Source organism: Rhea pennata, chromosome 17, assembly GCF_028389875.1.
Source record: "Rhea pennata isolate bPtePen1 chromosome 17, bPtePen1.pri, whole genome shotgun sequence".
Lineage (NCBI taxonomy): Eukaryota > Metazoa > Chordata > Aves > Rheiformes > Rheidae > Rhea > Rhea pennata.
The window spans coordinates 13759661-13786529 of NC_084679.1; the positions used below are offsets into that span (position 1 = coordinate 13759661).

The 26869-nt window shown below is 55.0% G+C and overlaps 1 protein-coding gene and 1 long non-coding RNA gene across 2 annotated transcripts; one reads left to right on the forward strand and one right to left on the reverse strand.

Annotated features, from left to right (window-relative positions):
- Window positions 1-3411: 3411 nt before the first annotated feature.
- TBX3 (T-box transcription factor 3) lies at window positions 3412-15461 on the reverse strand. Its single transcript, XM_062590193.1, has 7 exons — window positions 14549-15461; window positions 12398-12665; window positions 10915-11061; window positions 8509-8585; window positions 7028-7182; window positions 4918-5621; window positions 3412-3880 (listed from the first exon to the last, which is right to left on the reverse strand). The coding sequence occupies exons 1-7, from the start codon at window positions 14941-14943 to the stop codon at window positions 3425-3427; spliced, it is 2202 nt and encodes a 733-aa protein (XP_062446177.1). The 5' UTR covers window positions 14944-15461; the 3' UTR covers window positions 3412-3424.
- Window positions 15462-16314: 853 nt separating this feature from the next.
- Window positions 16315-26039, forward strand: LOC134148201 (uncharacterized). Its single transcript, XR_009960164.1, has 2 exons — window positions 16315-16397; window positions 25641-26039. It is a non-coding gene; the product is annotated as an uncharacterized LOC134148201 (long non-coding RNA).
- The last annotated feature ends 830 nt before the right edge of the window (window positions 26040-26869 follow it).

Here is a 26869-nt window from a genome sequence, read left to right on the forward strand (position 1 = left end):
GGGTGGCAGCCTCCGTGTCCCGACGTCTCCCCGTCTCCCCCCCCCGCCCCCAGTCGACTCGGAGCGGAGACAGCCTCGGTCCTCCCATAGGATCCGGGTGGAAAACTAGATCCGTCTTCTGGGGCTCCAGCCCCAAGCCTCTCCGCTTGCAGACGCTGTTTGTTTTTTTGCTGGACCCGACGCCACCTCCATCCGCAAAAGCCCCACCTCGAAAAGGCCAGCTCAGAGGAACATCGGCTAAAGTGACTTTTCCAGCAGCCCTCACCTTGGGCCCATCTAAGGAGCGGGGTGGGGAGTGGGGGGGGGGGAGAGAAAATACTCATGAACCCAAACCTTTCCCCCATCGACCGCACTAGCTGCAAGCCCGGAGACTGTCCTGGGTTTAAAATACGGCCCCCCTCCCTCCTCCCGGCTGAAATGAGAAGGAAACCCTCCACCACGACGAAGGGCAGTAGAGACCTGAGCAGCGCTGGCGAAAGCGGTGTGCAAGGGAGGGGGTCCGGCTGGGGAGGCAGGCGGTGCCCTGCAGGGGGTCGCGGTCAGGGTCCCCAAACGCCCGGCGGGTGCTCACGGCCCCCCTCCCCCGCCCGGCCCGACCTGGCCCGGCCCGGCCCGGCAGAGCCGCAACGCTCCGGCGGCGGGTGGCGGGAAGGAAAAATGTCCCTTCTTTCTAGGATTTCACTCCAAAACGAGTAAGCCCGGAGAAGCAGCGAGGCCATGCAGGGTTTGCGGCTGAGGCTTTCCCCGAACGGCCGAGCTCGACGGGACGTCTTAAAAAATCGGAAAGAAAAGATCTATGGCCACTTTCACCAGCGGGACCTCTCTTTATCTAGCAGACGCAGGACCCGAAGGCCATGAGCTGGGGGGCAGGCAGAGCATAAAACAGGATACGGGCTGGAAGTACATCCTTATAATATTTATTACTGGCGGAGGATGAATCACTTTCCAATATATGGGCCACTAACTGTTGAAGGGGGGAAAGAAATCTCTTTAACAAGGGAAAATATATATGTTCTGCTTAAGGATGTGATCATGGACTGGCAAAGCTACAGGCAGAGACTGCCAATTCTCCTTATTTCTATTCTCAGTGACCTCCCAGACCACTGACTGTACCGTTCACCACTGCAGGGAGAACGTGTGTCCCCGGTTCAGCCATTTTCTAGCTTACTATTAATGTACCTCATCGGCCCGACGGCAAGAAGTGATGCTTCCAAAGGGAGGGAAGGGAGAAAAAAAAAAAAAAAAAAAAAAGAGAGAGAGAGAGAGTATTTCCAGGTGATAACTGGAATGGCCGATTCCTCTGCCCGGACAGGAGGGAAAAATTAGCTCAGTAACACCATCAGCTCATGAGCACTTTACCTGGAAACTTTGGAGAAGGATTCTGCATTAAATTTTAACAGATCTATTCTCTAATTCTTCGCTTTTGCTTTATTAATTTATGATAGATAAAAGCATAGCTGAGCCATTCTCATTAACTTTTCAAATGCCACTTAATATTGTTCCATTAAAAGAGGTGACTTGGTAGCCTCTGATCCTACTTTAAAAGAGAGAGAGAGAGAGAGAGAGAGAGAAGGAAGAAGTACATTAAACAGCTTGCTTAAAACTTGTACTTCCCCAACAACAACGAGAACTACACTGTTGCAAACGGACTGGTTTCTACCAGCTCCGTCTCCTCTTGTTCAGTGAGAAATATCTGAATATTGGTACGGGGGTGAGGAGGGTGAGGGAGAAAGAGAGACGAGGGAAATGTATCTTTTAACCCTCATCCTCCCAGGCAGCCTTTTAGGAAGGGTGATACGAAAGTATTGCACAGTACGCCCAAGACATTTCAATAAAAATTTATTGAAACTTCAGTGACTTTTTAAAAGGGAAAAAAAATACAGAAAAAACGAAAAAAAACTTCTCAACATTTATATAACACAAAATATACCTTCATTTTTTTTCTTTGAACCAGCTCTGAGCACCTGACTTTCAAGCCAAGAAAATATGCACTCACTCAAACAAAGACAACATTAAGCACAGTAGTAAAACTCCATCTTGGATTTTTGACACACCAAGGAAATGGGAAGAAAATAATACAAAGTAAAGAAAATCCTAGAATCTCCGTCTTTTTCTCTCAAGCCACTGGAGAAGCCTGTTGTCATGTATTAAAGTATATAATTTTTGTCGTCGTCGTTGTTGAAATTTTATACCGAAAGTAGCGCTTTTAACACTGAAGAAATCAAGGATTAAAAGCGACCATGGCACACTGCGTTTTTTTTTTTTTTTTTTTTTTTAAGGTCTTTGATTTCTTTTTTGTTTTGTTTTGTTTTGTTTCTTTCTTTGCCTTTTGCACTCGGCTCTTAAAAAAAAAAAAAGGAGGGGGGACGAGGTCAGGTTTTCTGTGGTGAACATAAATTTTAAAAGTGAGCACTTAGAATCAAGGTATTTCTCCTCTGGGTTGTTCTGTTGGGTTGGGGCATCTGTTAAAAGGAATTACGAATTTGAAATGAAAACGACTAAAAATAAAAACAGAAGAAAAAAGACAACTGCTGTCATATTTACAGAGATATGTACAATGTCAATAAATTAAAGTTTAATTTCGAGTATTCATATTCCACGTATTTACAAGAGTTATCAAATAATTACATAAATACTTTGTTTTAATAATAGTGTCCGCTTTTTTCTTCTTCTCAGTATGTTTAAACCTTGTTATTGCATATACAATTAAAGAGGGAAAGCTGTGATAAACCTACAGTCAAGCTACAGAGGGTTTTAGATAAAATAAATTCATTTTTTTCATTTCCAACTACACTTTTTTATTGTTGTTGCTACAGGGAGGATGTTTAAGGTAAAGGGAAGAGAGTCTTATTTTTGTTTTAATTATTATTAATAATATTATTATTATTTGTCCCTGGGATTTGAAACAAGCATAAAAAATTAAACAACAGAACCCCACCGAAATAAAAAATAACCCCCCCAAAAAAGCAGACTACTATGGAACATGCAAAAAAAAAAAAAAAAAAAAAAAAAAAAAAAGCCACCGGCTGGCTCTCAGACATCACAATAATGTTTTAAACACACAGCTTCCCTTAATATAGACTAAGAAGGGTTGTCGTTAACAACCCGCCCAGGAAAGAATCGTTGGAGAACCGATATGCAAGTTACTTATACATTGGTGTCTCGTTTTTTCAGGAAAAAGAAAATCACTTCTCTTCGGTTTTACTTATACGGTCGTTCGGGGTGGGTTTGTGTGGGGGGGTTTGTTTTATTTCGCTTTTCTTTATTTTTCCACAGTGACGGAAAGAAAGAAACGAGGGCGCCGCAAACCCACCCGTGACCTCGCGTGCTCGCCGTGGTCCTCGCCCGCAGCTCTCGGAGCAGCCCGCCCTGCCCCGGCGGCCGCGGCGGGCTCGACGCCGCCGCCGCCGCGACGCCGCGGCCGCTACGGGGAGGCGCTGCGGGCTCTGTCGGGCCGCGGCTCCAGCCCGCTGACGAGGCGCTGGATGTTCTGCAGTTCGCTCGTGGCCGCCTCCTTGTCGGCGCCCAGCTTGGGCGAGAGCGACGCGGAGCCGGCGGACGAGAGCGTGGACGAGCGGCTCGCCAGCTCCGAGGCCGAGTCCGCCACGGCCGCCGAGCCGGGGCTGGCGGCCAGGCCGCCCGCTTTGCCCTCGGCCGTGCCGGCGGCGGCCAGGCCGGGCGGCGCGGCGGCCAGCAGCCCGCTGCCGTCGGGCAGCGGCACGGGCAGCGGGTAGGGGCTGTAGCGCAGCCGCGGCCGCACGGCGCTGAGGAAGGGGTGCCGGTGCACCGAGCTGGAGGCGGCGCTGGAGGCGGCGGCGGCGGCGGCCATGTAGGTGTAGGGGTACGGGAAGAGGCTGCCGAAGGGAGACATGGCCAGGCCCTGGGGGGGGGAGGGGGGATGGACAAGAAGGAAGGGGGGAGGGAGAAAGAAAAGAAAGGAGAAAAAAAAGTTATCAGCGTGTGCCGGCTGCCCCGTGGACGTTTTTCGCGCACGCGAAGGGAGGCAGAGGGAGCGCACAGACGACTGGCTACAAACCACCCGCGGGGGCTAAGGTTACCCCCCTTCTCCCCCAACAGCGCTTCGCCTCGGCGGCTGCGAAGTGGCACCGAGCGAGCTGTCCACCGGCCGAGCACTTACTGAGCGAGGTCCTCAGCACAGAGCCCCCAAAAGGCAACAGCCCGCCCCCCCCCTCCACCCCCTCGCCGGCCCGCACAGCAGCCCTGGCCGTCCCGGCCGCCGCCCCCGCGGGGCAGGTCGTGGCACCGCAACGAGACCGGGCTGGGGAGAGAGATGAAATGAAAGGAGGCGCCGTGCTTCCTCCTGCTCCGCGGGAAGGTTTTCTTCCTCCCCCCACCTCCCCCGCGAACTGCTGGCTCTCTCTGCAGGTAGAGCCGCCTCGGGGGCCGAGAGCCCCCACAACTCCTTTCCCGACGGGGCGGCCGCTGCAGGCTCCGAGCGCCCCGCACCGCGGAGCTGCTCGCCCTGGGACTTCCTTGGGGAAGCCGCCAAGCCTTCGAGGAGGGGGGAGGCCTGGCTGCGGCACGCTGTCCATAAACTTTCCAGGGAGAAACAGAGCAAAGGCAGGCGGCGGGCAGAGATCTGCGAGTTCAAGACCGGCTACCCCCACACACGCTTCTCCCAACCCGGGGCTTTAACACGCCTGAATTCCCTCCCACCCGCCCCCCCCCCCCAAAAAAAAATGGAGTCTGTCCCTGCAGAAAAAACTTCGCCCCGACGTGCTGCCTCGGGGGGTGCCCCAGTGGGAGCTGAGACGGGTCCCCGCTGCCCTTGTTGCGGCGCACACATCCCGCAGGCTGTGCCCCGCGGGGAGACCAGCTCGGGGGGCAGGGGGCGGCCAGCAGCCCCCGGGAGTTCCCCCGCTGCCGAGGATGAGGAGGGCCGGGGGGGGGGCGTACCTGAGAAGCCAGGACATGCTGCTGCAGGTGAAAAGGCAAAGCGGCCGCTGACGCTCCCGAGAGTCCTTGAGCCGCCGCCGTGGCCATGACCGTGCTGTCGAGGCCCGTGACGCCGGCAGATGCCCCCGACACGGTGGCCAGCAAGGGGCCCATGCCAGCGGCCATGCCGGAGAAGGCCCCCCCCATGGCGAACTGGCTCGGGTGGAGCAGCAGCGGGTGCCCGTTGCCCAGCGGGTTGAAGAACTGCTGGCCGGCAAGGCCTGGGGGAAAGCCGAGGTTTTGCAAGTGTCCCTGGCTCAGGTGCGCCGTGCTGTCGGTCTGGACCGTGAGCGGGGTGAAGGGCTCTTTGCCCAGCAGCCGGTTCTCGTCGACTTTAGGACCTTCCCGGAGGGGGCTTTTGAGGTCCTCGCCGCTCAGGCCTGCCCCCCGGGTGCTGGAAGAGATAGTAGCCGGGCTATGCCGAGAGTCCGGAGGGGCTTTCTCCGTCCTCTCCCGGCTCCGGCTCACCGCCGAGTCGCTGGGGAAGAAGTGCCCTTTGGAGGGGCTGCCCCCCTTCTCCCGGGGGTCGTCTCCCACCGGCGCCGCGGAGCTGGCCGGCGCAGGGGTGGCAGATGTGGTCGTGCTGATTTTGCCCGACTCGCTCGCTTCTAGCAAGGGATCGTCTTTGCTGTCCGCATCGCTGTCTCCCTCGCTGGGGCAGAGATCTGCAAGACAAAGGGAGCCCGGGGCTGTGATCCGGCAGAGCCCGTCCCTCAACCCCGTCGGTCTGGGAGCAGGGGCAGGGAGACTTCCTGGCCGGCCAGAAATTTAAATATAAATACATTTTTTTTTTTGTTTAAATAAATTCCCCGGCTCCCACCGCCCGCCCTATTCAAGAGAGCTGAACTTTTACAGCGCCAAAAACTGGCGGAGAAACAAAGCGGAGGCTTGCAGGAACGACCCCCCAGCCGGATGGGCCTCGGGCCAGCTGCTCGCTCTCGCCTACACCAGGGTCAATCCGGATTAGCGGCACTTAAAACTGCCCGGGCCGCGGGGCGGCGGGGCGGCGGCTGGGCGCTCCCCGCCGAGCCCGGGGCCTCCGCGGAGCGCGACCGGCACCGCGGAGGCAGCCGGGCCCACTGCTCGGCTCCGAGAGCCTTCGGGGGGCGTCTCCGAAGAACTTTTCAGCACTTTCCAGGGCAGGGCCCAGGCACATTCAAACATCCCTGCCTCTTCTTCCCCTTCCTCCCCCACCGCCATCACCCCGTGGACGCCCCCCAGCCTAAAATCCACGTACGACTTCGCTGGCTTTACCCTGGGCTTGCTCTCCTGAACTGAGCGCCCCAGGTGCAAAGATCTGCTTTGCTTTTCGGGTCCCCTCCCAGCTCCCTTCCCCTCCCCTCAGCTCTGCAGGACTTTAAACAAACGGGTAAAGCAACAACAACAACAACAACAAAAAAAAAAAGGTTGTTTCCTCCTCCCTCCGCTCCCCCCTACCCCGCGTTTGGATTAATACATCCGAGAGAACTGCAGACAGCCTCTAACCCGCACGGAGAGGGAGAAACCGGGGGTGACTTTTCTATAACAAAGTTCGGGACTGTATCCAGGGGAAAGATCCTTCCTTTAATAACAGCTCCAGAGAGGAATATTAATGGAGTGACTCCAGTTTTGAACTTTTGCCCCGTGGTCTGTCTTTGCTCCCTTGACTCGGAGCTGGCTCTTTTCTGAACCACGGGAGGGGAGGAACAAGCGTGCAGCAGCAGGGGAGAGAGGGCAGTAGAAAGAGGGGCAGAGAGAGAGGAAGCAAAAGAGGGAGAAAGAGAGAAAGTGCGCGCGCGAGAGAGAAAGTAAGTCAGGAAGAAAGAGAGAGAAAGTAATAAAGTAAGAGTGAGAGAGGGAGGAAGAGAGGGATGAAGAGAGAGAAAAGAAAGAGAGAAAGACAACAAGAAAAAAAGAAAAAGAAAAAAGAAAGAGAAAAAAAAAGTGAAAGAATGTAAAACTTCTTATCAGAGAGCACAGATTCCACCCCGAAATCCTTAGCTCCTCTCTCGGGGCAGAAGCACAGACTCTTCCCTTCCCGCGGGAGGAGCGGGGCTGCGTGGGGGCTGCGGGGGCTGCGCGGGGCTCTCACCCTTGAGGCTGGACGTGCCCACGGACGGCGCGGCGGGGCAGGCCTGCGCAAAGCACTTGAAGGCCGTCTGCTCGTTTGAAGACTCATCCGAGGTGGCGTTTTCCTTCTTCTGCCGCTCGTCGTACACCCGCATGGACTGCAGAGTCAGCTGCTTTCTGCGAGGGAGACGGGGGCTGAGGGCAAGCTCGGGGGGCTGGAGGGGGGGGCGAACAGGGGGCCCGCTGCCCCCCGCCGCCCCTGCGGGACACCCGCACCGAGGGCGGACTTCAACAGGCTTGGGGGGGCGCTTAAGCCCCCCCCCCGACTGCTGGGGGTACCCCATTTCTCGGGGGCGGCGGCGCGGGGGTCGCAGGCTCCCGTTGGCCTCCCCGGAGCCGCGGGCCGCGGAGCGGAGCCAGGGCAGAGCGCGGAGCCGGGGGGGCGGAGGGGAGCGGGAACTGTTCCCCGGAGATTAGCTTTTAAAACGCGAGGATGTTCCCGAGATATGAGCCATCTTAATGGTTGCTAAGATTGCTAGGAAGTGGTTGTTTTGTTAGGCACTTTATGTAATCTTTTCGCCAACAATTAACCCAGAGTAAAATCTATTTATATTTAGAGAGAAATTAGAAATCATTTCCGTCCTGTGGCTCCAGCAATGGCTTTATTTTCACACTGACGGACAAGAGGCGCTGGCATGTGCGTGTGTGTGTGTGCGCGCGTGTGTGGTGTGCTGGCCTGAGTTCAGGGCAGGCAGAAAGGCCTCTTTTCTTGCTTTACGTTTTTCTTTTCTTTTTTTTTTTTTTTTTTAAGGAACAGATTTATTCATTATCTAAAACAGAGTGCAAATGGCTAAAATATCCTGTCTCCTCTAACATAACAAAGCAAAGAGACATATACCCCCTTAAAAATAAATAAAAACCACCCCTTTCTCTAACATATATATATATATATAAATCTTGTGTCACATTTAGGGCTGTCTATCTTTCTACCTGCGACACGAACTGTCCTGCTGCTTCTGGAAGAATAAAGAATTGTTTCTCTATTCAAAGGACACCTCTGTCAAAACAGTTTATTTGTATTTTTTCTCCATACTTTAGTCTTTTCGGGATAGTTCACAGGAAAAAGCCAGGAGAGAGTCAGCCAGCGACCGGCTCTGCCCTCACTCCTCCCTATTTCTCAGTTTCAGGTAGAAACTATGGTGCAATATTGCTGCCAACATTTTAAGGGAAACTTCTTTCTCCAGTGATATTTGCTGTCTTTCCCTTAATGCACTAACAGCACTTTTGCTAGTCATCCAGCAAAATGTGAAAAGTAAACGTGGGAAGCACGATCGACTCACATGCAATCAGTCTGGCGTCATTAACGACAAGATCCTTATTAATTTTGGCGGGGGGAAGTGTGGTTTGGAGGAAATGCGAGATGATTTTAACCTCTGGTCATGTTCAGAGCTTTGCACAAGAAAACCGAAAAGAGGCGCCTATATGTAATCTTTGCAGACTCACCTTTTTTCCCTCCTTCCATTCCCGGTGTCACGAAAACCTTTGGCAAACGGATTGTTGTCAATTTTTAATTGAGTTATCTACAGGGAGGAAAGAAAAAAAAAAGAGGTAGGGGACTGGGGCAGAAATAAGGCAAGTAGATTTAGGGGGAAAAAAATCAAAAAAACTTTTCCCTCCCGTTCACAGAGTGCGGACATCGCCTCTGCAAGAGCAGAAACACCGTGCGTGGGGCCGGAGGCAAAGGTGCTCCGTTTGGGGGTGAATCCCTGCATTTTTCTGGGCCGCCCTAGAGGTTTCTGGCACCCTGTCCCCCAGGAGCGTGTCCGAGAGCCACCCCGTGTCGCCAGTCCCGCACCGGGATTAATTCAGCTGTGCAATACGATCCATGCAAGCTATGCTGGCGCTTCAACTCTTTAAATGCCATAATTAAACCGCAAAGGAATCATACCCACCCCCTCGCTATAATAAAATACTTCATACAATCGCATTAGGCTCCGTGTGTGTGTGCGTGTTGGGGCGCTGGGGGTGCCAGGATCGAGCTTATTTCATGGGGGAGGGAAGTTTGTTTTAGTCTCTCCTCGGGGCTGCCGGGGGTCCAGGTTATCACTGGCAACGTTTGTTTATCCGCGTCCCCGCTACGCGTCTTGAGGCCCTTTGCAGAGCCGGAACGATCCGCGGATCCCCGCGGAGCCTGCGCGCACGCAGCAGCGAGGAGCCGCAATTCAAAGGCGCAGCGCGGGCTCCCCTCGCAAACGCGGTTTGGGCGGCGGGGTCGGCGCCCGGGGGCAGCGGGCGGGGGGGAGGATGCTCGCTTTATTATTATTATTATTATTCACACCCGGCCGATGTATTTATTTGCCCGGCAAACCCTGCAGCCCCCAATTTGAGCGGGGGCGGGGGGAGAGCCCGAAGAGTAAACTTCTACCTTCCTGCAACTCCGCGCAGGAGCGACTCCGACGCCCGGGTTACCCCCCCCCCCCCCTCCGCCCCCCTAAACACACACAGACACACTCAGAGGATCAGGAGAGCGCTCGAAAAAAAAAAAAAAAAAAAAAAAGAAAAAAAAAAAAAGAAAAAAAATGCTACAAACTAACAGGACTTTTAATCCAGGTGATCCCGGCTTTGCCTTCTGACCTCCCGGCGAGATCGCGCCGATAGCGCCGGAGCCGAGGGCTCTTTGCGGCTCTCCCAGGGCGCTTTCTCCGCGATTTCATGGCAATAAGACAAATATGTTTATTTCTGTCCTTCAAGAGAGCCGGCCTCAGCTGATAGATCGGAGCGCGCAGTCCCGCTGATAAGTCCCAAAGCAAAGTCTACTCTCTGTACACACATTTTCTTTCCGTTTCCTTAAAAACCGCCCGGCCGCAGGGAGCGAGCGAAATAGCCCCAGCCCCGAGGGAGGACTGGCTTTGGAAAACTATCGGAAGGGAGAGTGAAGACCCCCCCCTCTTCGCTCCCTGGTTTTTAATCGCGAGGGAGAACACGGGGGCAAAGACACGCGCGGGGAAGCCGCAGCAAGCGGGCTGAGCGCCTCACACCCAGACCCTTCCGTTTAACTCACACGCAAGCGAAGTTATAATTTATAGACCGAAAAATAAAAGCCCCTTCTTGGCTCCTTCGCTTCCTTCCACTTGACTTAATTATCGTAAATTCAACCATTTGCCGGTCTCCCAAACGTACCACCTTCGTAGCAAACGACAATAAACTGGCAGGAATGGGAACGCAGCGTCTGCAGCGCTGCAAACTTTCTCACACTGCCTCTTTTAGACCTTCCAGCTAAACTCAAGCGAGATACCCCTCTCTGTTCAGAGCATATTTCTCCACCACAAAAAATAATAAAACACTGCAGGATACAAAAAAAATCATAATATAATAATAATAGGAACCAGACGTGTGCTCCAGCCTTATTGCCAATTGCTGTTAAAGGAGCTAAAACAGCACAAAGGCCAGGAAGAATTACAAAATCTCCAACCACACTACTCTCCCCTCCCCTCCTCTGTCTTTCGACACACGGATCCGATTCTTTTTCTGATGCGTCTTAGATTAAATCCACACCGAAAGCAGCGCTCCCCACCCCATCCTGCTCCTTTTCCCCCACACCGGGAAGGAGGAAAAAAAAAAACAACCCACTAACGACACCCCCCCCCCGGTAGACCCCGGCACCCTGCCTTTAAATTACGTCTCCCGAGGGGCGCCGAAGCCGCGGGGCGGGGGGGGGGGGGGGGGGGGGGGCGGCGCCACCCTCTGCCCCAGCTTCCCCTAGACGCTGGAGCCACCGGTTTGGGGCAAAAGGGAAGGAAAGAGAGAAGGGGTAGAGACGGGCGTCGTGATTTTGAAGGGAACAATGCAGAGTAAAAGCTCTCTCAAAAGCCAAAACACGTAAAACAAATCCTTTCTTAATCTCCTTACCTTATCATTCTGGTATGCGGTCACTGCGATGAATTCCGTCTCCGGGAAAACGTAGGTCCTGAACGTGCTATAGGGAAGCTTGAGGATATCGTTTGCTCGGACGATGTGGAACCGGGGCTGGTACTTGTGCATGGAGTTTAAAATGGTCTGCGGAGGGGGAGCCCGGGCCGGGAGAGCCGCCGCGGGAGGGCAGGGGGGGGAAATAACACAGGCAGAGTCAGCAGCAGCCCCGCACCGCCGGGCCCTCGGCTTGGCCACCGGCACTTTCTCCGAATTTGCCTTCCCTACCTTCTTCTTCCTACCCTCACTCCTCCTCCCCGCCAAACACACGCTCCAAACGCACATACACACACGTCTTACAGCATCCACCAAAAAAGCAATGACAGCTAGCCCGTCCGGGTTAGACTCTACGTATCTACATATCTAAGGGGGGTTTAAGATCCCAACAGTGATTTATTGCGAGGGCGGGAGGGGGGGGGCTGTTTAGGCTCCGGACGAAATGTATTTTGATTTCAACGCAAAAAAATATAAAAAATAAAATAAAATAGCAGCAGGAACTACAATAGCAACAACAACACAAGCGCCTCTGCTTGCTCTAATTGCTTGCCCCAATCCACTTAAGGCCTTCTGCGAAAGGCAAAAATGTATCGTCTAATCAAATCACAGCCAGCAAATGCAATCTTCAGCACATTAGAGATCCCCCGACCACGGCCGCCACCAGCACCCTCGGCTCCGAGACAGGATCTTTCCCAGGAATAGAAAGAAATGGCAAGGATCGTCCAAGAACTTATCAGCAGGTTTGTTTGATTTTGCTCTTAGGGGAGGTTTTTATCTCTGCACACCCAGTAAATGTAAAGGAGTGGATAGACATGAATGGGCAACTTGACCTCTGATTTTGGTTCCTGTTTATTTTCACTCCGGCTTGCTTTACATTATCCAGATCAATATATATTTAAATGTTTGCATACTTAGGCCTTTAAGCCCTTTATACACATATGCATATCATTTTCCTATGCCTAAAAAGTGCGATCGTCTTTATTAGAAAAAAAAATCTCTAAATAAAGAGAACACAGCTCCAAGAAATACCGAGTTATGCTATGCTCGAAATATATGCCTAAAGTCAATATTGAACAGCACGGACTGGGCTTTTGAAAGGTTACAGGAAAAGCTCGATTGTTTAATATTGACTTCAGTGAAAGCACGTTGAAGGAATAGTATAAACCAGACAGACGGACATCCCCGGTGCGTGTGGAGAGGACCACCTGATCCTCATTTTCCACAAATTTATTACGCCCGAGTTCAAAAGCTGGGTGCAAGGCTGCAGCCCGCAGCGGCTGCGGAGCAGCCGGGCTGCAGCGCCGGCTCCGCTCTCACGCGAGTTTTACTCTAGGGGCACGGCCAGGAGAGAAGGCGTGAAAGCCCCAAATTAAAGAAAGGCAGCGAGAAAGCGAGGGGGGCAAATGAACGCAGAAAAGGCACTCACAAATCCGTGCTTGTCAGAGATATTGTTAGTCAGCTTCAGCTTGTGAAAAGTGACGACTTTGGACATCCACTGTTCGCCGGTGGCCGGACTGTCCGGGTGGATGTACATTCTCTTTGGCATTTCAGGGTCAGCTTTGCCGGCTACCATCCACCGGGAATTATGGAATTTGTACCTACAATCATCAGCTGCCACGATATCCATCAATAAAATGTACTTGGCCTTTTTATCCAGTCCAGTGCATCTCACTTTAAATGGAGGAAACATTCTCCTACGGGCAGAGAGAGGGAGAAGGGGGAACAGAGAAAAGACGAGACGAAACAAATATATATATTACAGCGTAAGTCAGCTCCTGTATCTCGGTGCCGCGTCTACCAAGCAACTGTTTCTGTTCTTGGAAGCAGAAAACTTCCTCCCCCCCTCCAACAACAACAACAACAAAAAAGATTCTTCCCCCATCCCAGGCCCAGCGAAAAGATTTTTCAAAAGCTTAAGAGTTTCAAGAGAAAAAATAACCCCCGGATAGCATGTAGCAGGGAGAGGTTCGTATTCCCTAGAAATCAGCATGCGCCTACCCTCTTCCATTCCTGAACAGCAAAGCCTAATTTGGGTCGCTGAGAGCGCTCGTTATTTCCCTTTTGCCCGCTAAACAAAGCAGTGTGGACAGACAGGACTACGTATAGAAATATTCTGCCTTCCTATAACCTTCTTCATCGATACAGAGCAGGGGAAGGGAGGGCTTTTACTTGGTGGAGGAGGAAAATAACCTCTCAGTGAGGGTGCTAGGGCGAGTTTCACAGTGCTACAGTGTCCCCGGGTACGATAATATATTTGTGCACCGGGCTCCCTGCAAACCACATTCCCCCCCTGCTCCTGAGTCCAGCTCGAGACTACCACAGGATACCACAAATTTGCTGTTTATTATATCGAGTGGTTGGCATTCAGCAATCTCAACTTAAAAGGAAACACATGACTTTGCAACATGTAAGAGCGCCGAATACTGGGTCGGGGCTTTCGCGCAAAACTTTTGACCACAATTAGCACAGCAAAGCGAGGAAAGGCGCTAAAATGGGCGAGGGGATTTTGGCCCTCCCTGCTCTCGCGCTTTCGCTGAGCCTGTGCGCTGCAACTGGTGCAGGACAAGGAGGTGAAGCTGGAAGAAGACTGCTACAGGCGATCTAAGCACACTTTTGGGGAGTGCCTTGTTCGAGTAATTCTCCTGGCAAATTACGTGCGGATCGCTCGCTGCGTTTATAAGACGGTGTGTTATAAAAACATCGAAGTGCAAATAGTTGGCTAGCTGCATGTCATCACATCAGTAGGTAGAGTTGTAAAAGAGCACAGATGTCTATTAGCAGCAAAAGCGGAGAGAGATTTCGAATGGGTAAACCTATAAAATACAGAAATGCAGGGTGTATGTGCGTCGTGTACGTTCATTCATTCCCACGTGAAGGTTATATAAATACACACAGAGGGGTATAAACACGCCGCGCATTTCTGAAGTAGTTGCAAAATCTTCCCTAGAACTAAGGGCAGGAACTACGCCGTGTGTTCAGAACCAGGATATCTTTTTATCAGTCCTTCCATGCATTTACAAATGCAGTTAGTCAGCACAAATGCATGCCTAGCTCGCAGCAGAAACAGAGGCACAAGTGAAGCAACCGATAAACTGAATATATCTCGCCCTCCTGCAGTTACTGCTTCACTAGCACAGATAGGCTTCTCCAAATATTTTTCTTTTTTTTTTTTTTTTCCTTTCCTCTTCCCCTTCAGGAAGCAAAACTACATGTAGCAAGGCTGAAATCAGGCCAGCTCCATTTCCAACCCCAAATTATTTTCTTTCTGCTACCAGCGCTCTCCAGAAAGTATTAAGCTACTGAACCATGAACGGCCCCTCTCGCCCCCTCCGCACACATCCTGAACTGAGACGATTCGCGGCTCAGTAGTTTAGTCTTTCCCAGGAGTGTGGTGCCCGATACAAGCCCAGATCTTCAGCTATCTGAAACTTTGCGTAGTTCCAGATGAAACAAGTTTTATGGAGGAAGTCTCTGGCAAAAGAGCCTTCCTTTGGAGCACACTGGTAGGGTGCAGAGACTGGGTGTTGGGGGGGGGGGTGAGAAAAGACGTGAAACCCAGACCCAGACCCAGACCTACCTTCCTGATTTGGTAATCACCATCTCCGTGCCTCTTTTATGGAATTGTTCCCAAAGTTCTTTGGCTTCCAGATGCACTTTCGGGTCATCTTCCACCTCTTCTTCTGGCTCCAGAGTTTTTAAAGGCCTCAGATGGGCTGCTGCCTGGTGGCCCAGGGAAGAAAAGGGAATACCAGTCTCTGCAGCCCCAACTAACTGATCCATAATCGGTTTAGCCAGAGCCCCGGGCAGCGAAAGGGCAGCCGCCCCGTTGGGAGGCAAAGCCAGAGCCGGGAAAAAGGGAGGCTGGTGTCCTAACACAGCGCTCATGGCAAAGTCCGGTGCCCGGTGAGGTAAAAAAGGATGATAAGCCATGCTTGTCCCAGGGATTACTGGATCTCTCATCGGTATATTCATCCACTCCACTCCTCGGTCTTCCTACTGCTGGAGTAGTCCTGGAGTGGTTTCTAACAGCACATCATGAAGAAGAAAAATTAAGATAATAACAACAACAGCAACAAAGCACCAAAAATAGAGTGTGTGGGGGGGAACAAGCTCTAGACAGCACAGTACATGGGGGGAGAGGCAGAACTTCTACAGGCTACAACTTCCCGAGCCGGGGCACATCCCCAGCCCTCGGGACAGCAGATTAACAGGATTGTTCATTATTAGTCTTGCTTTTTGTTTTGTTCTGTCTCTGTGGGTTGTTTTTTTTTTTTTTCTCCTGTGTGGAAGTCCTTGCGATTGAAAAGAAATGTCGAAGAAGAGAGGAAAAAAATCCACGGAGTCCGCTGTCTGCTCCTGGTGCCGCGGAAGGGCTGAACCAAACGAGATCCTTTTTTTTTCTTCTTTTTTCTCTGACTCTCAATCCCCCTGCTCGTCTCTCGTTGCGGAGGGTGACGGCTGGAAGCTGGGTTTTCTTTCGGGGTGGCTGTCTCTTCCCCCCCCCACCCCCCCACCCCTCCACCTTTCTTCCGTACGGTCAGGCTGCAGAGCAGAGGCTGGGAAGGGAGGCAAAGCCGAGAGAAGCGACCCCCCCCCCCCGCCCCGCGCAGCCCCAGAAAGGCTCCTCAGCAATCTCCAGGCAGCGGCAGCAGCCAAACTTGCAGGGAAATCGCGTTTCCGCCTCTCCTTCCCCCCTCTCCAAAGCAGGAGCCGGTCAGGGTGCCCTGATTTCCATCAGGAGCTCTTCTTCCTTTCACCCTCCTCCTCCCCCACCTCCTTTCTCTCTCACTCTGCCTTAAAAAAAAATAAAATAAAAGGAAGAATTTCGCTCTAGTCTCCCTTCCCAGCAACGCAGCAGCAAAAGGAGAGAGGAAGAAAGAGAGAGGGGAAGAGAGAGAGAAAAAAAAAGAGGAGAAAGGAGGGAGGAGGGGGGAGAGAAAGAGGGGAAGAGAGAAAGAGAGAGGGAGAGAGAAGGAGCCGCCGCGCTCCGAGGATCCCTGCGAGCCTCTGCCCTGCGTGCGCCGGCTCGCGGGGCTGTGTTGCGGGTTACGGGCGAGCTGGAGCCGCCTTGATTGGCCCTTTGACGCTTTCGGACCAATTGTGTGGCTCCATAGGCGTGGTTCCGACAGGTCGGGTGGAAGGGGGACAGGGCCGAGTTATAAAAAGAAGGTGTCGGAAACTGTAACGCTGCAGCAAAGCATCACTCGTGCTCGGTGCCGTGTGAATATGTCAACATGATCAGAGGGGAGGGAGCGGGCGGGCCCCGCGCCGGGCGGCCGGCAGTCGCCTCTAGGGGGGGCGAGCGGGGCCGCCTCGTCCCCCCTTCCCTTCCCTTCCCCCCCCCCCCCCGCCCCAACCCGCGCGCGGCCCTGCCGGGCCGAGCCGGGCCGGGCCGAGCAGCGGCTCCGCGGCCGGCAGCTGCCTCGGTAGGAGCGCAAGAGCGGGGGAGAGGGTGTTGAGGGGGGGGGAATCTTCCACGCGGGGCGGCGGACACGGGCTGGGGTGGTGTGTGTGTGTGTGTGTGGGAGGGGGGGCTCCAACGCCGGGGTGCCTCCTCTTCCTCCCTCTCCCGACAGCAGCCGGCCCGGCCCGTTCCCTCGGGGGTGGCCGCGGTGTTGGGGGAGGACAGGCGGCACACGCCGCGGGGCCCACGGGCGCTCCCCCCCCCCCCCCCCCCGCCGCGGTGCGGGCCCTGCACGGGTGCCGCACGCCCATCACCGCCGCCGCTGGCCGCTCCCCGCTGCCCCGCTCGGGCCGTCGGTGGCGGTGCTACCCACCGCCTTGCCCGCCGCCCCCCTCCTTCTCCACTCTCCTCCCGCGAAAATTGTTTTTTTTTTTTTTTTTTTTTTTTTTTTTTTTAACGAGAAAGGGCTCCGAGGCCTCATCTCCCCTGCAGGGCCGGGGCAGAAGCGGCCCCGTGCCCGAGCCGCCGCCGCAGTTATTCTTACTGTCATTATTACTACTGTTATTATTGCTGTTGTTGCTGTTGTTGTTGTCGTCGCGGCCCGCCGGCCGCCGCCGCGGCGAGCCGGGAGCGGAGCTCCGCGCCTGCCCCTCGGGGCCGCCGGTAAACGGGATTGGGAGAGTGGGTGGAAAACGGGAGGATTTTTCTTCCCTTTCTTTGCTCGGAAACGCGGAGCGAGCGCGGTGCCGGCGCCGACAGGGTTACGCTCCCACAGCCCTCCTCTTCCATGCGGGTGCAGGGAGGAGACGGGAAGTGCCGTTTTCCCAGCGCCTGGGCCGGGACGTTGGGGTAGCGCCGGAGGCGGGGGCGGGAGGGGGGAGATTCAACGGCCCCAAAACCCGGGGCTTCATCTCCCACCCCCGTCCCGCCCCCGGGAAGGGCGCCCCGGCAGCGGCAGGAGCGTCGTCCCCCCCCCTCCCCGATAGTCATGTAGGCGTCGCGCGTGGGGCGCTGCCTGCGCAGCCCCCGCGGACAAGGTGGTAGGAGAAGCCGGTGCAAGATCAAAGTTTCTGGGGAGACTTGTCCCTTGGGGAGTGTCGGGGCAGAGCAGCAAGACGGGACTTGCGGCCGGGCTCTGTGCGTGTCGGGGGGCGGGATGAGGGGTGGGACGCGGGCAGGACGCGGACGCGCGTGGCGGACGGGAGCATCCCGGCGCTGGGAGGTGCCGAGCCGCTCCCGGGGGAGCGGGGGTGCCCCCCCCCCCCCAGCTCTCCTCCCGCTTTCGGGAAGGGCAAGGATGCGGGGCGGGGGGGGGGGGGGGGGGGGGCGGCGGCGCTGAGCGGGCGCGGGTGGGAGCGGAACCTCTAAAGCGATTAGCTCTTCTAACATTGCATTTTTGACGCACATGGCTAAGAGCGGTTGGCGCCAGCTTGGTGAAGTCCCTGTAGTAACCAGCGTCTAGGATCGCTTTGCATTCACCAAAATATCTCCTCTTTGGTCAGGGGTGGGGGTGGAAGGAGAAAGGAGGAGGAGGGAGGAAAGGAAGCAGCATCAATGCGTTCAAAGAGGATGAGGGGAAAAATAGAAAAAGGGGGAGAAAGTCTGGTGTGTTTTACGAAGCCAAGAGCTTGGACACCCTCGCAGCGCTCGGCTCCCGTCTGCAGCCCGTTACCAACGAAGGGAGAGGGGGCTGCAAGTCATTCCCGAAACCTCTACCAGGAACCAGGGCTGTGGCTCCTGCCTCCAGCCACGCCGCGATAGGAACCCCCAAAAGCAACGCACCTTCCGCAGTAAAACCCACAACAGGCGCCCGGCGGCTTCAAGAAGTTTGTCAGGCAGGCCACCACCGCGAGCGGGCTCTTGCGAGAGAAACGCAGCTTTTCCGAGCACCCCCAGCCCCACGCGTGTCCGTGCCCTCCGGGAGGAGCGCGCCGAGAGGCCGGAGCCGCTCTCCGAGCCTCCCCCGCACCTCGCACCTCTCCGGCCGCGGCACCCACCCGCGTCCGCGGCCCGCCGGGGAAAATAAAACGTTTGCCGCTTATGATTTCCAATTTCAGCGTCTGGCTAATGGCGTGCAAACTTCCGCCAGTTCCGAGTGACCTCCCCGACGAAGCCCCCTGGAGACTCGTATTATGAAGGGAGGCTGCACTAATCTAAGATCAAAAGCGGGAAGGTGCGAACAGTCTTTGTCTCCCTTCGGCCGCCTCATTCCCCCTCCTGTGTGTGATAAATCTACCCTGGCGCCGACTGCGCGCTGGATGATTAATTTGCAAGCAAACAAAAGAGACCTGATGGCCAGCCATCTTAGTTAAATATTGGCTAGTGCTTCCAGCTACTTGTTAGCCGCCGCTTTGCCAGAAATAAATAAAATTGGTGAGAGATGAAATAAATAAATAAATACAGCGGGGGTGGGGCAGGCTGCAGATATGAACGGGGAAGCAAAGGGAGGGAGGGTAAGGAAAGAGGAAAAAAATAGGCTGGGGCGCAACAAGACAGGCGCTGTCTTGGGTCTTTAAAGAGGCACGAAAGGTCTCTGCTGTCTTTTGGTGGAGCGGGGCTCTGATGCCGGAGCGCGGGAGCAGTCGGCCACACGAAGGGGCTGCACTGCCTCCCACCCACCCACCCAGCTCGGCTCCACGCAGACAGCAAGCCCTGTTGCTCCTCGGTCTCCCAAATCCTGCCTTTGCCAGCATCTCACTGGGCTTTTGCTTGCTTCAGTCCAGGCCGGAGGAAAAGCAGAGCTGGCCAGCCTCTGGGCCTCGCTCTCTCAGTGGCCAGGAGAGCCCCACTTGGTGGGGTTTTGCCCCTAAAAGCAGCTTATAGCGTTTGCATGGGAGATCAGGTCTTGCAGCGAGTTTACCCCGTGCATGTGTGTTCAAGGTGTGGGAGGAGAGAAACTCTCACTCTCTCCCTGTAGCTGACTGAGCCAGCTGGAGGAAGAAGCCGAGAAGAAAATAAAAGCAGCCCAACTTTTGGGCCTGCACGTCGTCTCCCAGGTCTGCAGGAGCAGCTAGGAGGCATGGGTTTGTGTGCGTGGAGAGGGTGTGTGTGTGTGTATATGTATGTGCTGCAAGGCCTCTAGGCGTGCGTGCATGTGTGTGTGTGTGTGCGGAGAGGCTGTGCAGCGCGGGTGCCTCTAGGGGGGATTTGTGCACCGGGGCACAAATCCCTGCTCCAGCAGCAAAACTGGCAGTGTCCCCCTGCACTGTGTGTGTGCACATGTGTGTGTGTGCACGCTCAGCTGACACGCGTGCTCGGCAGCAGAGGGTGCCCGGTGAGCAGGACCTCGTGCATCATGCCCATGGCGGGAGGGGGCTTTTGCACCCTTTCCATGCATTTCCCTCCTGCACTGCTGAGCCCTCTCTACCCAAGCATCCCTGGGGACTGGGGCTCATCGATGTCCCCAGAGCTGCCTCCCAGCCACCCCGCACTCCAGCCCTGCTGGAGCATCACCCCTCTGTGCCTCCCTTCCTCCTCCCGGCACCGGAGCCTCCGCTCCCGGCTCCAGCCCTCGGAAGGCGACACCCCGCCGCGGCCAAGCTGTGTTTATCCGAAATAAAAGGCAGTGGGCTCGTTTACTTTGGCAGCTTTGCAGTAAATACATGCTCGAGCTGGGGGGCGTCTGGCGAGCGGCGATTACATGCTTATTCCGATTTACTCTTGCCCGCCTTTGCAGGCCATTCCCAATCCCGGCAAAAGGTGTCAGTAAATGGGAGCTGGTGTTGACACAGCTCCATCCGTGAGTGGCACTGCAGGCCGCAGGCACAAGCAAGCGGGTCCCCAAGGGAGCTAGTCTATATACTCGGGCTGCATAAACTGTTACGGGGGAAGAGCGGAGGCCGCTGGCATGGCTCTTTGCCTTTCCCTCTGGCAGAGCTCTTCTGCCAACTGCAAGCTCAATTTTGTGGACAACCTGGCCCCAAAACTTTTCAAAATAACCTGCTTTGTTTCAAAAAGCTAAGGTGCAGCATGTGAAATAGCAACCAAATAGCAAAATTGCTTGTCTCTCTCTGACTGAGATGGGCCCCATCAAGTCCCACCACAGTCAGGGGCTGGTGCTGTCTCTGCCTCTCTGCAACACCAGCCTCCCCCTTCTCCTTGCTCCGGAGTGATTTCTGTCCCTGGCCTGGCCCCTGCCAGTTGCAAGCTCATGTAGGAGTCTGAAAATCAGGGCTCCAGCATTCTTTTCTTTCTTTTTTCTTTTTTTTTTTCCCCACGGTCCCCATCATTCTCTCTGAAATCACCTCCTCTGCCCTGATCCCTCCTTCTAACAGGCCAAACCTATTTCCACCTGGCCACCAGCTCCCTGTGCCCCAGCCTGCTCTGGCGCTCTCCAATTCCTTCCACTCTGCTATCCAAGGGAGAAAAAAATAAATGACCAAGCACACAAAGTAATCCGGCCATCCTGCCGTTTGCCTTGCCGGGGCCTTTGGCAGAGCCTTTGCCTTATCGATCAGGATCCCACGATGCGACAGCGCGGTCTGGGGTTGACGGTGTCACTCCTCCGTGCTCTCCCACTGCGTGCATCACATTACTCTTACCTCAGTTTAGCATCTCTGCCAAGCACATGTTACCCACACAAGCCAGGCAGCCCTTTTTGTCCCCTCAGTCTTGTTCTTTTTTGCCAGTCTTGTTTCTGGCAGAGACAAAATGAAAGCCCTGCTCCCCTTGGCCTCCCTGCACTGATTATTTTCACCACTGATGGCTAAGCAGAAATTGTAAATAGAATTCACTATTTGGATAAGGTTTTTAAAAATAGCCAGGCATATACATGCAGTTTGCCGCTCAGGAAGTAGAACTAATTGTCGTTTCCTATAGTCAAACAGATCTATCTTTTCAATGCTGTCTTTGTGTGTGCCTGCGTGCGAGAGAGAAAGAGGGAATGAGTGGATACGTTTATTCAATTATTTAAACACACACACACACACACACACACTACAACAACAATACCGAGGAGGGACAGTTCTCCCAAGAGGAACCCTCCAGCTTTCCAGATGCGGCATTTCCCCTCCTGCCTCCTTGCAGACCCAGTCGAACAAGGCACTCGAGATCACCCAGCAAAGAAAACCGATTTTTATCTGCCTTGACCATCAGCCGTGTTCTTTTACGACCCGGCCACAGCACTACAGCCTTGCCCATCCGCCCCTTACCCCCGGTCTGCCCCCCCCCCTCCCCCGGGTGCCCTTCCCCAGGAGAGAAGGATTTGGCCGGGTATTGAGCAAGAACCGGGGTCGCCTGGGCGAGCCCCGCGCTCCCCAGGAGCCTCCAGCAGCGGAGCTGCCGGCAAAGAAGTGGCTCCGAGCTCCGAGGGGAGCCGGGAGCCTCTGGCAGCCGCGCTCGTACGCTTTGCTCCTGCTTTTAAGCATTTTCTCCAAGATACCACCAAGTCACCGGGCGATCGATTGATACCTCGTCTGGGGGGGGGGGGGGAGGACCAGCTGTTGCGAGAGGACATGGTAAATCTAATAGGGGTTGCTGTCAATAGCGAAATGACAGAGAAGAAGAATTGGCTTCTTAAAATCTGCTGAACTAACACTCACCGTGGAGCTGCGGACACGTATTCTCAATCGGAGCCTGGTGTCCATTACTATTTGCCTTCCTAGGTTTCAATCCAAGAGAGGTACAGCTCCCCCCTAACCCCAGCAGGAGATAAATGAAAGGGAAGAGGAGGCTGAAGCGCCGGGCAAGTCCTCTCTGCACGCGAGGGCTGATACTAAACCCGAGCTCGTGATGTGCCCAAGCAAACCCAGGCCGGGGAAGGAGCCCCCGCAGCGCAGCGATGCTCCCGGGCCCGGCCCCGGCCTGCGATGCCCCGACCCGGGGGCTGCCACAAACCCCGGCACTGCTGCCTCCCCCCTCTCCCTTCGCTTTTCCCGTTCTTCCTCCTCCCGCTTTTCTCTTCTCTCCCCCCCCTCCTCCCCCAGGCGCCTTCTTTCCCTCCCCCAGTCCTTTTCCCTTTCCCTGTCCCGACTTCCAGAAATACCCCGGGCCTCGCTCGGGTTACACCAGCAGTTGGACGGCATTGCAGTACATAAATAAGCAACAGTCGGGGCTTCCGAGCCCGCAGGGAGGGTTTGGACGGCACGGCTAGACCCGCGCTCCGAATCGCTCCGTATTTTCTCCTGGAAGAGAGCGAAAAGGCTCTCAAAGAGGAACGTTTCGGCTCTGTAACCAACCCCGCAGCCCTGGGTTGCGGCTCAGGGCAGACCCGTTCCGTGCACGCGGTCCCAACGCGCTTTTACCGCAGGGGCGCTCAGATTTACGGCGGGCGGCGGCCGGGAAGGCAGAGCTCGCAACCCGGCCGGTTGCGGGGACGTCCGACACACCCCCCCCCCCCGCCCCGGCGCCCCGACGGCTCCCCTGTCGACCCCGGGACGAGTCCTCGCTCCTCTCCCAGGGGCGCAAACTCGCAGTTATCTCAGTTTATCCCCACTGCATTTACTCCTCTAGGCACAACTTGCGGCCAGGTTATTTCAACCAGCGGCCGAAAAGGAAAAACCTTCTGCTCGCATTTCTCCCGACGGTCTGATCTCCTCGGCCGCTGCCGGGAAAGACCCGGTGCAGGGGATCCTAGGGGTGACAGAGTCCCCGGCAGCTTCATTTAACTTTTCCCTTTTCGCGTGAGACAGAACTAAAACTGTCCCCAGTGCAGAGGGAAAAAGAAAAACAACAAAACAAAAATAACAAAACCAAAATTCTTCCGACATTCTGGAGGAGGAGGAAAGCGCTTTACTTTTCAACGCCCCCACAAAGGAGGTTTGAGGTCGGCTGGGTCCTGTCTTTTTTTTTCGCTTACTCTAAAGCCCCTCTTGAGCCCGGGCATGTGCCCAGAGCCCGCGGTGGGCGACGGAAGGGCTTTACCCTGCCGAGGAGCCACACGGGACTCGCAAAAAGGCAACCGAAAGGTGCCCAGCTCCGCCCTGGGAAACTTCTTGGTGACAGCGCGTTTCGCTGTAAAACTCGGCCATTTCGGCAAGCCTAAAGCTTCCCCGCGACGTGCAGGGCAGGGACGAGAGGGAGCCGCGGGCTGTGTCCCAGCGGGACGCCAGGACGATGTGTATTGACGGAGAAAGTCCTCAACTCCTTCACCACCGCCCCCTTGCTCGGCTTGAAACTCTCGCTGCTGCAAGGGGGCGAATCCCCCGCGGTTTCTAACCCGCCCGGGAGCAGCTGCTGCCGGAGCCGCCGCGGTGCCGGCACCCAGCGCCGCCGCCCCGTCCGCGCTGCCGCCCCGTCGGGCTCCGCGCAGCGCAGCCCGCGGCTTTCCGCGACCCGACAGGTCCCGCCACCAGCTGCGGAGTCACGCACAGGGTCTAGCGAAACTCTCCAGAGACCATCTCCGTGGGGAACGGAGCAAGCTGAAAAAGGGCTTCTCTCTCTCTTTGGGGCGTGGGAGGTTTAGTAGCATTGTTTTATTTTAGTTTAGGGTTTTTTTTTGATGGAAAAATAAAAACTTTAGATTGATTTCCGGAAAGTGCAAACGCACACACATGGGGAAAGCGAAAAAAACGGTCCTCCGAGGTCATCTGAGATGGGAAAGGGGGAGCTGTAATCCCCCCACCACCACCACCAAAAAAAGAAAAGTAACAGAGGGAGAAAGGTCCCATGTTTTTATAGTTTAAAACTACTTTGAATTATTCACTTTTAATGGCATACATATCTGCAGAACAGACAGGCTCTGCTTTCGATCTTGCACTTGCTTCTTGCTTTTAGGCATACAGACATATACATACATACATATATATGTGTGTGTATATATATATACATAGTTTTATATCTCCTCTTCCATGGCAAGGCGTCTCTCACTGCCCGTTACCCCTCTCTTTTCGCTGGACCAGAACCAACTCGCAGGCCATTCTTGTGCCTGCCGCAATTACTCCTCTGCTGGGATTCAGAAACACGGGCAGAGCCGACTTCTGCCGCAGCGTTTCTTTGGAGCAGCAGGGGTGTTGTGAAATTTTATTAAACACAGATGAGCCGGGAGTTGCGGCATACGGAAAAGATTTACAATTAAAGCCAAACGGAGCAGAATACCAGCCATCTCTGCATTGCAGGTGTAAACAAGGGCTGCCTGGGCAGCTTGCGCTCTGCTTCCCCGACCTCCTGATTTTCCCTGCTGTTGAGGAGGTGGAGGGGAAGGGGGGCTGCACCCCGCTTCGGCCGGGACTCGCTCTGGCTGCCCGGGGGGAGGGAAGGGGCGCGGGCGGGAGCGGGGGACCGGGGCCGGCTCCGTACCCAGCAAGCCCCGACGGCTGCCGCCGCCTGAGCCGGGGCATCTCCCCGCTCCGCTCACCTGTTGCTGTGGCCGCTTCTTTAACGGCTCGGAAAGGAAAACTTCCGAAATGTTCATCCGCGGCCAGGAGCATCTCAAAAAGCGGCCGCGCACTCCAGTTAGGCGGGAGGAAGGGTAGGGGAAAATAAACAGGGAGACTACACATCACTTCTGATCTTCTGCATAAGAAAAGGAATACCAGTCTCGACTAGTAAAGAGACTCTTCCTCACCACTTTGCTACTAGCTCTTGGGTGACTTGGGAGCTTCGGGTCAGCTGGGAAGCTACTTCCCAGCTCACTAAGCGCGTGCAGGTGCCCAAATCCCCTCGGTGCGCCGGCTGGAGCAAGCCCGTACGAGCAGCGTATGAATCGCTGGAGTGCCAGGCTTGGCACACAGGCGCCGCATGCACAGGTCACACTCGCTCTTGAGTTCTAAATGATGGAGAAAACCACTAATAAATGTTTAATCGAGGTTTTATTTAAATGCCATTAGGACAAACGTCCGGATCCCACGTCAGGGAAAAATCCTATTCAGTGGAGACAGGAAGGCGACGGGGGTGGAAGGAGAATCGGTGATTTTAAGAGCGAGTTGGTGGGTGCAACGTGCACGGCACTCACCTTCTGCAAAGACAACGCGTGATTAATGCACGCCACTTGAGCAGTCATTAGCCCCTGCCTTAGCCAGGTTGCGAAGGCACAGACAACACCAATCCTTTACGGTCTCCTCCTGACAGCAAATAGTCTAAGGGCGCACTGCATATTCTGAAAGACTCTGCCTGCACATTGGGGTGGAGGTGGGGGGGGGGGAAGAGAAAGAAAATGCAAGAAAAGCCCATTCCAAGAGCTGAAGTGGGCAGAGTATTACATGTGCAAACATCCAAACAAGATCTGAACAGTACAAAGCGTCGGCGAATGCAGAGCAGCCACATAAAAAGAGCAGTTTAGTAGGAAGTGGTGTAAAAGTGTTGTCATTTATTTTGCCTTCCCTTACAGATGTTCTGCATAAAGTCCTATCTTAATGAGAGGGAGGGAATGAACGCTGCGTGAACCGAGAGCCCAGCTCTCCCCAAGCAAAGGCGGAGGAAGAAGACGAGGCGGGGGGGGGGCGACCAAAGCCGCCCTCTCCCCGGCGAGCGGAGCGGGTGGGGGCTGCTGCTGCCGCCGCCGCCGCCGCTGGCGGGGGCTGCGGCCACGGGATGGCGCCGCCGCCGCCCGCTCGCACCTGGGGAAGCGGCGTCTCACCTGGGCTCCGGCTCGGCTCGGCTCGGCTCGGCAGGCTCCGGGCCTGCCTGCCTGCCCGCCTGCCGCCGGCGGCGGCAGCGGCTGGGAGGAGGCCAGGGCAGTGGCACCGCTCATCTTAACGAATTGCAATAAAAGCGCTATTCGAAGTGACAGCTCGGCGTTTACGGACGGAAACAATGTGCGCAGCGCCGGAGCGGCCCCGCGCCCCTTCCCTCCGCGGGGGGGGGCGGGGGTCACGCAAACTAATGATTCCCGGCATTTTCGCCTGGGGGGGGGGGGAGGGGGGAGAGGGAGATTACGTGGCCCGGGCGGGGAGAGAGAGAGAGAAATCGGGGAACTTCAGAACCAGACACACAGAGTTTGGCCACAAAAGTTAGCAGCGCTGATGGGCGAGAATGAAGCCCGTGAGCTCTGAAGCACGCGACGAGAGAGGAATAACCCGATGGGACGAGGCAAACGGAGGGCCAAGATCGGGGACTGGAAAGGGAAAGATCGAATCTTGCAAAACAGCGAAACTAAAAATACCCGCTTTCCCTCCACCCTGCCTTACTTTTGAGGCTGGATGAAGGCGGGTGGGAGCTGATATTTCAGGTGATAGAAGAAGAGAGCAAATGCTCTGCCAAATGCGCGTGTCCTTCTGCACCGCCTGCTCCGAAATAGTGACCAAAAAAAGAAAAAAAAATCCAATAATCTTCAGCAAATAAACCCGAGGTTGGTTCTCACTGTCACTCATCATCAAGGGTAAAACCCCATTTCATGAGCAATCCCCGCACTAGCAAGATCAACTAAAAGCGATGGCCAAGCTACAGAGCCCCTCTGCCCCCCTTTACCCGAGACAGGTGTGTTCAGGTGTGCTCCCTCTCCTTCCCTTGCAAACGAAATGACAACCCCACTGTGCAGAAAAGGGCTAAAGACAGTAGCCAGATTTAGCCAGAGAAAAGAGACTGTTTGCTTCTTTATTAGTGTTGAGTCTACTCTAA